The sequence below is a fragment of the Balaenoptera acutorostrata genome, chromosome 15 (assembly GCF_949987535.1).
Source record: "Balaenoptera acutorostrata chromosome 15, mBalAcu1.1, whole genome shotgun sequence".
NCBI classification, from domain to species: domain Eukaryota; kingdom Metazoa; phylum Chordata; class Mammalia; order Artiodactyla; family Balaenopteridae; genus Balaenoptera; species Balaenoptera acutorostrata.
Window position 1 is genome coordinate 16,457,375 of NC_080078.1, and position 15,696 is coordinate 16,473,070.

The 15,696-nt window shown below is 50.3% G+C and overlaps 2 protein-coding genes across 2 annotated transcripts; one reads left to right on the plus strand and one right to left on the minus strand.

Annotated features, from left to right (window-relative positions):
- Positions 1-5,964: 5,964 nt before the first annotated feature.
- On the plus strand, positions 5,965-9,663 carry SEPTIN1 (septin 1). The gene is made up of 12 exons (XM_057528863.1): positions 5,965-5,974; positions 6,044-6,153; positions 6,325-6,415; positions 6,508-6,594; positions 6,844-6,967; positions 7,278-7,412; positions 7,512-7,629; positions 8,259-8,360; positions 8,481-8,580; positions 8,763-8,928; positions 9,160-9,250; positions 9,355-9,663. Exons 1-12 carry the CDS (start codon positions 5,965-5,967, stop codon positions 9,439-9,441), a joined length of 1,221 nt encoding a protein of 406 aa, XP_057384846.1. The 3' UTR covers positions 9,442-9,663.
- A 285-nt stretch (positions 9,664-9,948) lies between these two features.
- MYL11 (myosin light chain 11) lies at positions 9,949-12,231 on the minus strand. Its single transcript, XM_007186404.2, has 7 exons — positions 12,125-12,231; positions 11,394-11,489; positions 11,065-11,140; positions 10,760-10,864; positions 10,573-10,651; positions 10,238-10,286; positions 9,949-10,146 (listed from the first exon to the last, which is right to left on the minus strand). Exons 1-7 carry the CDS (start codon positions 12,125-12,127, stop codon positions 10,042-10,044), a joined length of 513 nt encoding a protein of 170 aa, XP_007186466.1. The 5' UTR covers positions 12,128-12,231; the 3' UTR covers positions 9,949-10,041.
- Positions 12,232-15,696: the final 3,465 nt, after the last annotated feature.

Genomic DNA, 15,696 nt, shown 5'->3' on the forward strand with positions numbered 1-15,696 from the left:
GGGCCGCGATAGAGAAAGGCCCGCGCACCGCGATGAAGAGCGGTCCCCGCACCGCGATGAAGAGTGGCCCCCGCTTGCCGCAACTGGAGAAAGCCCTCGCACGAACCGAAGACCCAACACAGCCAAAAATAAATAAATAAATAAATAAATAAATAAGAAAATCCTTTAAAAAAAAAAAAAAAAGAGTTGTCCTTGGGGTGCTACCAGTTTAAAGGGGCAAGCACACAAATCATGATAAATAAGAACTCTAAGGGCGTGAGAGAGTTACGTTCACCGATTCAAGATAGTAGGAAGAGTTCTCATTTGTGGGAATGAATCTGTGTGGTTTTGTGTACCTGGTATGCATGAATGTTAGACACGGATAAAGATGGAGCACAAATCAATCAACACATACTTACGGATCATCAACCATAAGTCTAGACCCTGGAAATACAAAGAAATCCCTCAGGGAGCTCTCTCTACTCAGTAGAACATGGAGACATACAGATGATGTGACAGATTGTACACCGACCTAATAAAGATGTGATAGGAATGTAGTACAGAGAGAGAGAGACCTGTAGAGTTTAGTGGCTGTAGACACTGTCTTTAAGTTCATTCATGCAGAGTTTGATTCCTGACCTTGTCATTTGCTCCCATTTAACCTTGGGTGGGGAAGTTACTTCTGTTTCCTGAACTGTAAAATGGGGATAATACTTAATTTGAATGGTTGAGGTGTAAAGTACTTAGTAAAAAATATCAGTTATTACTCTTTGGGCTGAAGTAACCAAGGAAGAAGGTGGCATTTTTGAGCTGATCCTTTCAGGACAGGTAAGATTTCAGCCAAGTCCAGAGCCTGGCTGAAGTGGGCCTAAAATGAAGAACTCCAGGCAGAGGGAATGAAATGAACAATGGCCCACATACTAATTGAAAACCTACTATGTGCTAGAAGCTTGGGATCCAAAGATGATTAATATCTATCCTCAAAGAGGAAGATAGATAATAGTTCTGTTTTAATGTGTCAAAAGTTTACATAATAGGAAAGTAGTGGAAGCTGCAGATGAGATGGTAAATTAATCATCTGTTCCATGAACATTTCCCGGGGGTCCAATATGTGCCAGGCACATGTGCTGGGAAACAGAGGTAAGAGGGTACCAAAATGGCAAAGAGCCAGCCCCTCTTGGAGGAAACCCCCAAAGGCTGGCCAGCCCGCATGCCATACTCACTTGGAGAGCTAGCTCTGACTTTGAGAAGACAAAGCCTGGAGTTATTGGGTCTGAACCTGAACTCAGGTCTAAAGACACAGAAACCCTTCCAGGGACGTCTGGTAGGGCCATAGGTAGCTATGAAGATATGATGGAGAGATGAAAAAGAACTAATCCAGATGATTATTAAATGGAAAGACTGCTGTCTACCATTCACTGCCCCATAGGAAACTCAAGGTGGGATCTTCCTTTCTACAAACAGGCCCCAAACCTTATCACAGGAATGATTGGGCATAATTTGTTGGAGTTAATAAGCATGTAAATAGAATATTGTGTCACTGCTAATTCATATCATCTCTGCACTTAACCAAGCCAAGAGCCTTTTCTGAGGGCATTTATTAGTATGCACAAATGCCTTAAATATGTGACTTCCTTTGACTCAGTAATTCTCCTTATAGAAATGAGGCCCGAGGAAATGGTTGGACAAGTGCACAATGATAGCACCATAAACAGAGTCATCCCAGCTCAGCGTTGTTTATCACAGGGAAGAATGGGAATCAGCCTGAATACTAAGCATCTAGAAAAATGATAATGTAGATGTGTATTTATGATCATAGACATAACATATAAAGTGAGAAAAACAGGTTTCCAAAGTTATGTTATCCTAGTTTTGTGAATATATATTTATTCATATGTATAGGCATATGAGAAAATCTAGAAGGATGAAAATCAAAATGAGGATATATCATGGAATGATATTAGATGTAAATTTTTCTAACCATTTGCATTTGCTAATTTTTCCATGAGAATATGTATTGGTTATACAGTAAATAAATGAATATAAATGCCATTTTTTCTTTTTTTCTTTTTTTTATTGAGGTATAGTTGATTTACAATATTATGTAAGTTTCAGGTGTACAACATAGTGATTCACAATTTTTTTGTAAATATTTATTTTATTTATTTTCCTTATCTTTTTGGCTGCGTTGGGTCTTAGTTGCGGCACATGGGATCTTTGTTGAGACGTGTGGGATCTTTCATTGCGGCGTGCGGTCTCTTCTTTGTGGCGCTTAGGCTTCTCTCTAGTTGTGGCGTGCAGGTTTTCTCTCTCTAGTTATGGCGCGCAGGCTCCAGAGTACGTGGGCTCTGTAGTTTGCGGCACGTGGGCTCTCTCGTTGAGGCACGAGGGCTCAATAGTTGTGGCGCGTGGGCTTAGTTCCCCCGAGGCATGTGGGATCTTATCTCCCCAAACAGGGATCAAACCCATGTCCCCTGCATTGGAAGGCGGATTCTTTACCACTGGACCACCAGGGAAGTCCCAGTGATTCACAATTTTTAAAGATTATACTGCATTTATAGTTATTATAAATTGGCTGTATTTCCTGTGCTGTACAATATATCCTTGTAGCTTATTTTAGTTTGTACCTCTTAATCTCTCAGCCCTATCTTGCCCTTCTCCTTTCTCTCTCCCCACTAGTTTATTCTCTAGATGTGTGAGTCTGTTTCTGTTTTGTTGTATTTGATAGTTATTTTTTATTTTTTATATTCCATATATAAGCGATAATATATAGTATTTGTCTTTGTCTGACTTATTTCACTAAACATAATACCCTCCAAGTTCATCCATATTGTTGCAAATGGCAAAATTTCATTCATTTTTATGGCTGAGTAGGTAGTATTCCATTGCGTGTGTGTGTGTTTGTGTATGTATATATATATGTATATATATTTTATATATGTATATATAGTACCACATCGTCTTTATCCATTCATCTGTTGATGGACACTTAGGTTGCTTCCATATCTTGGCTATTGTAAACACTGCTGCTATGAACATTGGGGTGCACGTATCTTTTTGAATTAGTGTTTTCGTTTTCTTCGGATATATACCCAGGAGTGCTATTGCTGGATCATATGGTAGTTCTATTTTTAGTTGTTTGCAGAACCTTCATACTGTTTTCCACATTGGCTACACCAATTTACATTTCCACCAACAGTGTACAGGGGTTCCCTTTTCTCCACATCTTGCCAACATTTGTTATTTGTGGTCTTTTTGATGATAGCCATTCTGACAGGTGTGTGCATGTTATTTTCTTAAATATTATTGAATAATTCAGAGAAGAGTTGATTAGAGTCTGAACCCAGGGCAGGGGCAAGACAGTGAAGGGTGTAGAGAGGAGGGGCCAATTTTTCTCATCGATAGAAAGGACTTGGAAACCAATTGGATATACTTGTGGAGAGCAAAGGAAGGAGTTCAGAGTTTTAACTAGGATGGTAGGGCTGCTCAGCCTGGTGAGAAATGCAAGGGGAAGGGTTGTAGTGCAGGGGGAAGGGTATAATTATCCCTTCCCTTGGCTTCTCAAAGTACTCTGTTTATCTCCTTATTACACTACATTTTTAGCACCAGTGCTGTGTGTCACACTTGCTTGTGGCTGTCTCCGTCTCCCCAGAGGGCGGCAACCCTGGCTGATTCACGCTGTCTGGATTCTCAGCAACTAATCCAGAAGAGCAGTCACTAGATTGGAGCTAGTGGCACTGTTGCACCCATCAGCTCATGTAATAGCAATAACTAGCGTTATGTGTGAGCTCATCTTTTATGCCAGGCACTGCTAAGAACTTTATATGTGTTAGATATGTAATCCTCATCATGCCCCTATGAAGTGAAATTATTAATGGCATTATTTAACAGATACAGAAACGAAGTCACTGAAAGGTTAAAGATGCCCAAGGTCACACGGCTCTTAATTACTATATGTCTTTATAATCATGAAACTTGAACAACTTCTGTGAATTCAGTGTGGTGGGAGCATCCAATCCCATATGGTAGATGAGGAAAGTAAGGCCCAGAGAAGTGATTTTTCCAAGGTTACATGAAGGTAGCAGTACTAGAAATGAGGTTGAAGTAAGGAAAAGGTGGTAGCATGGATGGATCTTAAAAGATAGTGCTGATTGAAAAAAATTAACAAACAGAAATACATATTAATATATACATATATAGCTATTTGTGTAAACATGTACTATGCACTGCACATTTTTCAAAATGTGTACAAACTAAAAAATTACACATTAAGCACATTAGAGTGGTTGCCTTAGGCTGAGGAGAGGAAATGAGTGAGCTATGAGGTGGTATAACAGAGCACCGCAGACTAGTCTTAATCAACAGATGTTTATTTTCTCATAGTTCTGGAGACTGGAAGTCCAAGATCAAAATGCCAGCAGGGTTGGTTTCTGGTGTGGCCTCTTTTCTTGGGTTGCAGACAGCCACCTTCTCACTCTGTCCTCACATGGCCTTTCCTTTGTGCATGCGCAGAGAGAGATTGCTGGTGTCCCTTCTTATAAGGACACCAGACCTATAGAATCAGGGCCCCACCCTTCTGGCCTCATTTAACCTTAATTTCCTCCTTAAAGGTCTTACCTCCAAATATAGTCACGTTGGGGGTTAGGGCTCCAACACATGAAGTGGGGAGTAGGGGGACACAATTCAGTCCATAACAGGGGCTAAATGGGAAATAATAAATAGAACCATGAAGAATAGAGAAAGAAAATGGGGTTGGAGCAATAGGCAGGATCCAGATTGAGCAAGGCCTTATAGGTCATACTAAGCGGACTCGCTTTAAAGGTTCAGAGAGGTGACTCAGTTCATAAATGCTAAAGCTAGGGTATGTGTGTGTGTGTGTGTGTGTGTGTGTGTGTGTGTGTATATATATATATATATATATATATATAGTATATTGTATACATAACTGATTAACTCCAAAGCCCATGTCATCCTAAACCACTCTGAGTCCTGATAACAAAATATAAATGTGTGTATTTCATCTTACTATGAAAAAAATGGAGTTCAGAGAGGGCAAATGACTTGCCCAAGGTCACACAGTAAGTGGGAGAGCTGAGTTTTGGGAAGTTCTTTCTGACTCCAAAGCCAAGCTCCTTTTACAAGTTCTGCAGCCTGCCAGCCTTTGTCCTGGACTAACTTCAATCACTCACTCTCTCATGCATTCATTTGTCTAGTATATTATTTATTAGCACCTTCTTTGTTCCAGGCCCTGTGCAAGACACCAGGGATATAGAAATTAGGAAGACATGGTCCCTGTCCTCAGAAATCTCAGCCGGGAGTAGAAGAGACAGCCAGATAAGCAAAGGTGGGCATTGGAGGGGCCTGTGAAAGGTGCTGGGGAGTCCAGAGGATGGAAAATGACTCTGCCTGGGGTGGGTGGGGAAGGTTTCATAGAGGAGGAAGAGCCCTTTGAATCAAACCCTAGAAGGGTAAAGAGGAGTTCACCTGGTGCAGAAGAAGGTAAAGTTCAATATACACAGAGGCTAGGATATGGGCACTCAGTAAGGGTGAGTGAAAGATGGGGTGATGAGGTCAGATGGGGGAGGCTTTGGCTGCCAAGTCAGGACTCAGACTTGATTCTGAGATCACTGGGAAGCCCATGAAGGGTTTCAAGCAGGGGAGTGCCTTGGCCAGGATTCTGAAGGACAGTCTCTCTGGCTGTGGTGTCCAAAGACCTGAAGTCCTTTTAAGAATCCAGTGTATGAGCTGGCGAGGAAAATTGATGGCCCCTCCCACCCTCAATCTTTGTTACGGCTTTTGGTCCACTCCTTGGAACTTTTTTTTTTAACCATCTCTGTCAAAGCCTTCATCTCACTTGCTAGAGAGACCAACCCACTTCCTTCCTCTCTGCTTACACCCTACCTCCCACCAGGGTGATGGGGTTACAATGGGGCTTGGAATAAAGGTGTACAGAGAACAGAGGGGTTGAAGCTTCCTATTGGGGTTATGGGCAAAGGTATCCATGAATTGAGGACCACCGCTGTTCTTGGTCTCGGCTTTTCCCACCTCTCTGGGCCAATTTGAGCATCTCAGCTTCCTACATTGCCCGCCCCCTTGTTTGCCACCCTCAACTTCCTGCCCCACCAGAGGAAGTGGGGAGAGACAGCAGGTGCAGCGACAGCTATCGGGGCCATGGTGAGTCTTTATGCCCAGGAATCCAGGTATCTCTGCCCCCAGTCCCCAACCCCCAGGTTAGCCAGGTCAACCCACAATAGGCTGACTTCTCCTAGCCTCTGAGATCAGGTTATCCTGGGGGCCCTGCCTGCTGCCCCCAGCAGCCTCGTATTGTCCATCCCCTGCCAACAGGACAAGGAGTATGTGGGTTTCGCCGCCCTCCCCAACCAGCTGCATCGCAAGTCCGTCAAGAAGGGGTTTGACTTCACACTCATGGTGGCAGGTCTGGGGGTTTTGGAGAGCGGCCTGGCAAGGGGTCCTCAAGAGACCTTGGCTGTTTCCTCACCTGACCAGTTGGGCCTGTCTTGTCCACAGGGGAGTCAGGCCTGGGAAAATCTACCCTCATCAACAGCCTATTTCTCACCAACCTCTATGAGGATCGGCAAGTCCCAGAGGCCAGGGGTAAGACCCCCTCCCCACCGTGCTCTCCAGGCACTCTGACCCCCTCCTCCCATGTCCCTAGACTGCACTCTCTTCCTTTCCCTCTGGGTTTCCCATGACGTTCTGGGGGACTCAGGCGGCTCACTGCTTTTCTCCGAGACTCACTCTCCTCCCCTGAAAAATGGGTGGAGGCAACTGTGAGTCTGAGAAAGGAAATTAGTCCTGCCTCAGGCCCCTACCCAGCTCCCTGACCTCTCCCCATCCTCATAGCTCGCTTGACACAAACACTGACCATCGAGCGCCGGGGCGTGGAGATCGAGGAGGGGGGTATTAAGGTGAAGCTGACCCTGGTGGACACACCTGGCTTTGGGGACTCAGTGGACTGTTCAGACTGGTGAGGAATGGGGGAGGACCTGGGGCTCAGCTTCCCAATGTGGCTACTCTGTGGAGACTGAGGGGTCAGATTCAGGGCTGGTCTGCCCTGCCCTAGCCCCCACCCCCCGCCAAAGGTGGGGCCTGTTTCTGGTGGCCTTGTGGCCCAAAGTGCCCTGTGCTTCCCAACATCTCACCTGCCAGTTTCCTCTGATGTCTTTGGTTGGAGCCAAAGAAACTACTTCCCACACCCACAGTCCTGGCTAGCCTTGTCCCCTTTCCTGTGCTGTGGTCCCTGTTCTCTGACTTTCCGCTCTCTCCCCACACCCCAGCTGGCTGCCCGTGGTGCGCTTCATTGAGGAGCAATTTGAGCAGTATCTTCAGGATGAGAGTGGCCTGAACAGGAAGAACATCCAGGATTCCCGTGTCCACTGCTGCCTCTACTTCATCTCACCCTTTGGCCGGGGGTCCGAGGGGCACCCTGGGGAGTTGGGACATTTGGGGAGGGCTGGAGGGGGAGTGTCTCTGTGCCCTGAAACTGAGCCCTGACCAATCCCTGGGTGCAGGCTCCGGCCCCTAGATGTGGCCTTCCTCCGGGCGGTGCATGAGAAGGTCAACATTATCCCAGTCATTGGCAAAGCAGATGCCCTGATGCCTAAGGAAACACAGGCCCTCAAGCAGAAGGTGTGTGGTGGCCTCTGACATTTGGCCTCACATGAAGCCAAAAGTCATGATCAAAATCGAACTCAGCTTTGACTTCTTTGATCTTGGGGTAGCCCTTTTGGAGCGTGATGTGTCAGGCTAGACTGTGGAAGAAAGTTTCTGAGGAAGGTGGGTCATAAGCTGCCTAAGGAAGCCATGTCTCTGGAGGTTCGGAATAGAATCCCTGGGCTGGATGCTTGGCTAAGGCCTGTCTGAGGCCAGGGGTGTAGACATAATGACCAATGTTATCCTTCTGGCCCCAGGATGCTGACTGCCCCCCCCCACCTTCCCACCCCCCTGTGTCTTCAGAGCCCTTTCCCACTGTTTCCGCTTATGCCTCTCTCTCCTGGTCTTTTGGTGTCTGCTCATCTTCAAAACTTCCCATTAGGGTAACTGTCTCAGTTTTTCACCATCTACGTCTCTGTCTCTCGTTTGAGATTTCGTTTTCAGTCATCCCGTATGTCCATCTTTCACCATCTCTGTCTTTCACGTCTTCCTCTCTGTCTCTTCCACCCCGTGTCTGTATCTATATCTCACTGTCTCTGGTCATGCAATGTCTGTGGTTCACAGTCTCTGTGTTTCTCACCGTCTCTGCATCTGTCTCCTCCAAGATCCGGGAACAGTTGCAGGAGGAGGAGATCAATATCTACCAGTTCCCCGATTGTGACTCTGATGAGGATGAAGTCTTCAAGAGGCAGGATGCGGAGATGAAGGTGCAGAGGCAAAGGAGGAAGGGGCAGAGAAGCCAGGGGAGGCGGATGTGGAGGTGGGAGCTGAGAAAGAGGTTTCTGTCCAAAGGGGGCCAACGGTGATCGCTGACTCCTGCCCTCTAGGAAAGCATCCCTTTCGCCGTCGTCGGTTCCTGCGAAGTAGTGAGGGACGGCGGGACCCGACCGGTGAGGGGACGCCGCTACTCCTGGGGCACCGTGGAGGGTGAGTAAGGCCAGGAACGCATTCTGAGGCCAGCAGGGAGCCCAGGACGCCTCCGAGTCAACCGCACCCAACAGGTGAAGTTGGGGAGAGTTCTGGTCCCGGGGGTCCTAAAAGTCAAAAGAGGGGTCCTTGGGCAGCAGACCCGACCCAAGCTCCCCGACTCTCGCCTGTCCGCCCCCCAGTGGAGAACCCACATCACTGCGATTTCCTGAACCTGCGACGGATGCTAGTGCAGACACACCTGCAGGACCTGAAGGAGGTGACACATGATCTGCTCTACGAGGGCTACCGGGCGCGCTGCCTACAGAGCCTGGCCCGGCCTGGGGCGCGTGATCGAGCCAGCCGTAGGTGAGAGCCAGAGCTGACTCCTAGGTGCTTCCAAGGCTCCGCGCTCACCATCCATGACCCCCGCCTTCACCTTCTAGACTCCTCTCCCGGAGCCTTTCTTTCCCCACCCACTTTGCTTATGGCCCTAACCTGAAGGACATGGTCCCGCCAAACCCCAGGCCCTGCCTCGCGGCAGTGACTCACAACCACGGTTCTCGACTTTGATTCCTGTCCCTTTCCCCCACCCCCTAGTAAGCTCTCCCGCCAGAGCGCCACAGAGATCCCGCTGCCCATGCTGCCTCTGGCCGACACGGAGAAGCTGATCCGCGAGAAAGACGAAGAGGTGAGCAAGCACCTCGCTTTCCCCCAGATCAAGGCCCCAAATCCTCTTCGAAGTCCCTTTCTGGCCTTGCCCAGTCCCACCGCCTGCAATCTTGCCCCGCACAGCTGCGCCGCATGCAAGAGATGCTGGAGAAGATGCAGGCCCAGATGCGGCAGAGCCAGGCTCAGGGCGAGCAGTCGGACGCTCTCTGAGACCCCTGCCCGGACCCTACTTTACCACGCCTCCGCCTTCAGTTCGTATCTTGTCCAATCCTCGAGCCCCAGGTTGCCCGGCGCTTAATCCCGGAGCCCAAACCTGTAAGGCCCGCCCTTGCAAGGGGTTAGCGGGCTAGCAGGTTCTCCCAATCCTGGAGTGTGTAGCCCCGCCTTTGGCTCCGCCCCGACCCCGCCTTGGCTCCGCCCCAATCCGCCTCGGCCCACATAGCGAGCCAGAGCTTCCCTCCCATCCCCTAACTCTCCCAGCCCCGCCCCACTTCACCCAAACTGCGACTTCAATAAAAACTGAGTTTCCCTGAGGCTACGCAATCTCTTTCCCAGCGGGAATAAGCGGCGGGCTTAGCGGGTGGAACCGTTCCACCCAGGCCTCCGGGCCACTATTTATTCATTCATTTGCTGGGCACTCGTTTCATGCCAGCCGGTGTTTCAGCGCAGCCTCCCACCTGAGCCCTGTTCACACAAACGCACAGAAGCCGTCGCGGATAAGAAACGAGACCAGTTCAATTTATTAGGAGTCGAGGTGGGGTGGTCGCACTGGCAGGAAGGCGTTGCCCAGCAGAGGCCTAAGAGGGTCCGCTACTCCTGGTCCTTGGCGTCGCCATGCGTGATGATGTAGCTTATGTTCTTGTAGTCTACGTTGCCGCCCACGTCGGGGGGGAAGGCCGCCCACATATTTGTGATCTGGGGAAAAAACGCAGGGGTATCTCCAACCGGTTCCTTACGTTCCCCTTCCCCCATCCCTCCGCTTCCCCTAGGCCCTTTCCCCACTCACCTCTTCCCGGGAGAAGCGGTCACACTGCGTGGTAAGCAGCTCCTCCAGGCTGGAGAGAGGTGACAGAGATTGGGCTTCGTGATTCCTTTCCAGTCCCTCCCACCTCATCCCCGTTGCCATTCCCAGTCTCGCCTTGAAAACCGGGGTTACCCTGGATTCCTCATTGGTCTCCCAAACACTCTGGCCTCCTCCCTTTTGCCCTTCCCCCTGTGTGCTGTGAAAATTTAATCCCATCACCACAGTCCTAATTTTTCCCTTATCTCTGGCAGTGCCTAACTCTTGGTAGGAATTTAAGGAGGCTTTCTGTGTGGGAGCAGCTGGAGGGTGTCACTTACAACTGCTTCTTGATGGTGCCCTTCCCCTCGGGGTCCAGGACCTTGAAGGCTCCAGTGATCACATCCTCAGGGTCGGCACCTGGGGGTGGTCAGAGGGCACATGAAGCTGAAGGGTTGCTAAAGGGTCAGTCCCTGAAAGGTCTGGGGAGAGGCATCTGGGGGTTTGGACCCAGGACACTTCATTCACCTTTGAGCTTCTCCCCAAACATGGTCAGGAAGACAGTGAAGTTGATGGGCCCGCTGGCTTCCTTCATCATGTCATCTAGCTCCTCATTCTTCACATTGAGACGCCCTGGAACAGGGTGGGGGAAGCATGGAGTGGAGTGGGGTCTAGGGGCCAGGGAATAACGCTTCCCATAAGTTCACATCATCCCATCCATTTTTTATCTGGGTAGACTGAGGCCCAGGGTGGACCTGGCAGGGCTGGAACCTAAGGCTGCTGAATTCCCAGGACTCTGCAGCCTTGAATCTTTACAGGTGGAGTAGGCTCACCCATGGCTGCGAAGGTTTCCCGCAGGTCGTCCTTGTCAATAATGCCATCACGATTCTGGTCAATTACTGTGAAGGCCTGTGGAGGGCCAACGTAGGGAGAGGTTAGGTCCCCCATGGCCAGGCTTCAGCATCCTTAACTCCAGGCAGATCAGATTCTGAGATTCTGGCCCCCAGCCAGCTGTCCTCTTACACTCCAAGCAGGGAGGAGAACAAGGAATTCTAAACCCTTCCCCTCCCCCCAACAGGTGCACATTCCAGGGAGGGGTGGGGGGAGGGGCAGCAAGGGGAGCCTTTGGTCAGTCTTCAGTCTCCCTTCTCCCCGCACTTACCTCCTTGAACTCCTGGATCTGGGTCTGATCGAACATGGAGAAGACATTGGAGCTTCCGCCCTCTGCCACTGCCCTTCTCTTGGCCTTCTTGGGTGCCTGAGGGATGAGGGTTGGGCAGAGGGGTTCAAGGACCAATCCCTACTCCTCTCTAGAGGCGATGGATTAGATTCAGGCTTCTTTGAGTCCATTCTTCTAAAGCAACTCTTCTGGCTCTAGGCTTCCCCTTCCTTATGACCTCTTTGCTGAGGAGACCTGCTGCAGTTGTACCCCCGAATTCCTCTGTGTAGCCCTCAAGTCCCCATCCTTCCATCCTACCCAACAAGTGGAGTGTACCTCCCCTTCTCAGTGCCCTGACCCTGCCTCCTCTGAGTCCCAGACTTGCTGTGTGACCCTGATCACTCACTCACCTGAACCTCTACTTTCTCATTTATAAAATGGGAGTGGGAACACTTGTCTGGCTGATCCTGGGGGTTTTAGGAAGATGGAGTGCAGGACGGCATGGAGCATGCTTTGGGAGGGACAGGGCTCCTGCGAGTGGAGTGTCTAGGCAGATTATCCTTGGTTGGATCCTTTAGGGCATCATTCTGTACATTCCCCATTAGTGATATCAAGAAAGGGAAGATTCATCTTTTTTCCTCTTGCCAGACTGGGAACCAGCTACTTTCTTTCAAAGGATTAGGCTGCCCTGAGGTCTGAGGGATCTGGGCAGGGGCTGGGGGATTCTCACTCACCATGTCTTGGGTCTCCTGGGGGCCAGGCAGTGGCTCTGGCTGGAAAGGAGCAGAGAGTCAGCCTGGGGCGGTCCCTCTGGAGTTATATAGTCCTGCCCCAGGGAGTCATTAACATACCAGGGTAACCTTAGCCCTGTGGGTGCCCACCCCAGATACCAAAATAGCCCAGCTCAGGGCCTCTCCTTTCTTGGGCTGGCAGCAGCTGGAGCCCAAGGAGGGAGGGAGGAGGGAGTGAGTCTTGGGATGCAGGTCTCACTAGGACCTGGGCAGGAAGGGATGTTCTTTTTCCCCAAAGGAGGCTAGAATGTGCCAGAGTTCAGAGAGGGCCCAGGCTGAGACACAGGACTAGGAAAGAGATGCACCAGCCTCCTGTACCCCTGTGTGGGGTGGGCCCAGATTTAAACACAGTAAATTTATTGAATACCTACAGTGTGCCAGGCACTGGTCCATGCTTTGCAGGTGCACTTTGACAAACACAGTCCCCCCACTGTGGAGTTCACAGTCAAGGGTATGTATATGTGGGGGTAGTGACAGAGGTTACAGGTGGGAGAGAGCTGCCTGGGGAAGTTGAAGGATCAGGAAGTCTGCTACATCCCCTTCAAGAAGAGGGGGGATTTTGTGAGGAAAGATGTGGGGCATGGAATCACTAGGTATGAAGAGACTAGACAGCCTGGAGCAGAGAGGCTGCTCTGTGACCTTGGGCTTTGTGCTCCAACTCCCTGGGCCTTGGTTTCCCCCTCTATAAAATGGGGATGTAATTCCCATCCCACAGAACTTCTGGATGTGAACACTATTTGGAAACAGTTAGTGAAGTATAATCATTATTTTTATTTTTATTTTTATTTTTTGGCTGCGCCACATGGCTTGTGGGATCTTAGTTCCCCGACCAAGGATCGAATCTGGGCCCTCGGCAGTGAAAACCTGGAGTGCTAACCACTGGACTGCCAGGGAATTCCCATAATCATTATAATTAATATTCAGTCCCTGCCTTGGTAGAACTTACAGTCTAGCTGTGGAGACAGGGTAAATGCAGAAAATGACAAACCAGCTGGTCAGGAGTACAGAAGTAGAGGGCATAGCAGCCCTATCTAGGAGTATGGGAATGACGTTATGAAGGCTAGTAGAAGTGAGTCAGGTGAAAGTGGAGGAACAGCCATGCTAAATGGAGGGCACAGATGGGCAAAGGCCTGGAGAAGTGAAAGATCAGAAGTGTTCAGTTCGCCAGAATTGGGATGGGGCTCGAGCAGAGGATACAAGGGGCTGGACATCAGACACCGGAGGGTCTTCAAACGCCATGCTGAGGGCTGAGACCTTGGGAGCCTTGGAAAGGTTTGAAACAGGAGAAGGACATGGTCTAGTGTGAGTCTATAATCACTTTTTTGGATACTGGTGTGAAAGTTGGAACTCAGAGAAGGGGAGTCAAAGACACCAAGAGGGAAGCTAATTGGTCACCTCCTCTTTGGTGGCTGGGATGGCCAATGGCTTCTCTCTCCAATGTGGGCAAGAACCACCTAGGCTGACTGTGTGACTTTGAGGTACGCTCTCCCACCCCTCTGGGCCTCAGTGCCCCAGTCCATTCTGTACAGTGGAGGTCTGCGGAAATTGTGGGTGAGGAAGCCCCAGGAGGCCCAAGGTTGGCAAGAACACCCGTGTCTCCTCCTCCTCCTGTTCCCTCTAGGACCTGATGTCCTGAGGAAGTCTCCTCCTCCCCTCCCCCTCCTCCAGCCTCATACCAATGCCTCTAAGACATTTGCTTTTCTGGTCACTGGGGTCCAGGCACCTGTTGTCTCTAAGAAGAGAGACAGAGCCACCCTAAACTTAGCAGCTGCCCTTGGCCTCCTGCACTGGCCCCTCCCTGCCTCAGTCGACAGCTGCCTAACCTTATACGGTTACCATGGGGGTCCAGGCCCAGGGAGAAGCCCACTTATTACTGGGTTCTGGGAGGGGAGGAGAACTCCAAAGAGGGGGATGGGGGAAGTGCTTAGGAAGCTTGGGTCAAATGGAAAGTGGAGAAGTTGAGGAGGAGGAGATCGGGAGCGGCATATCTCAGACACTGGAGTTCACAGGATCTGAGTCTGAGCTGGGAGTAAGGAGCCTCAGTGAACTCAGCAACCAAGTAACTGGGAAGCTGGGAGCTAGGCCTGACTGAAATTTCAGGATGGTGGACTTTGTATGGAAATTGGAGCCCTCCTGGTGCTGAATCCTGAATCCTAGACCTCAGGGGAATGAGGGCCAGAGAGAGGAGGGGCTGGTAAAGTCAGGGCTTTGTGTTTGTGGTCTAGGGTAGCCTGGAGGGCTCATGAGATTGGGGTCTGATTTCTTAGCAGAGAATGAGGAGCACAGAGGGGTGTATCAATGAGGAGAGAGGAGTTGATGGAATGGGTCCTGGATCCCCAAAAGAATAAGAACACAGATGTGGGAATTCATGGTATTGGGAATTCATGATTTGGGGTCTGGGATCCCCACTAGAATGGAGGGGGCACTCAGAGGATGAGTTCCGAGGAACTGGATCCCAGATCCTGGGGAAGAGCTCAGATAGAAGGGGCTGAGGAGAGGGACTTGGCGGTTGGGATACCCACAGGAAATGGTGGATCCAGAGAGATGAGTCACTTATAGGATTTTGGGGCTCTGGTTATAGTCGCCTGGGATTTGTTGCGGGCTGGGATGAGAATTAGAGACTGAGTGAAAGGCAAGAGTACCCGATCAGAGCACTGGATCAAGTGCCCTGTGGTGGGCTTGCGAGCTGAATAGAGAATGGGGCCCACGAGAGGACTCAGGCAGGGCAGCGTGGCGCTCTTATTGGCTAACGGTTGCACCCATGCCCCCGGTCCCCGCCCCCTCTCCGCGCTGTCCCCAACTGTCACCCCCTCCTCCCGCGCTTGTCTCCGGTTGTCACCGACATCCCTGGCTTGGCACTGCCTGCTGGCAGCACCCCTTCCCTTTGGGTGCTGCCATTGGCTGAGACAGCTGTCTATCTTCCTCCTGTTGCTAAAGTGAGAGAATGCATTCATTGGCTGACGAGGCAAATTAATCGCAAATTTGACCCTCCCCTCCCAGCTGTCATTTCTTCCTGACCTTCTTGGGAAACCCAAAGAATCCCTCAGCTCCTATTGACTGCGGATGCTGTCTGTCACCGCCCAAATAGACATCACTGTCTGTCAATTTGACCTCCGCCTACTCCCCTTTTCATTGGCTCCCTTTTAACCATTCCTATTAGGCAGGCCCGCCTCTTCTCGCACAGCACCCGCCTCCTTCCACAGTTTTTCACTCTTCAGCCATCTTTATTGGCCAGGACGTTCATCTTCCCGCTTTTCTATTAGTTACTCCCTTCGTCCCGCCTCCTCCTGCCTTCACTCGCCCTCTCATTGGTTTTATAAACTCCGCCTTCTCTGTTTCTTCTTCCCAAATTACCCACCCCCTTCCCACCTCCAGCCCCACCCACACTTCCAACGATTGGCAGAAACCCAGTTCTCTCTCTCCTATTATTCGTCCAAGCCCTCTGACGAGGCGGGAGAAAAAAGGACCGCGATGGGGCCGCCCGCGCGCAGGCGTGAAGCGCCGAAACGCTGGCC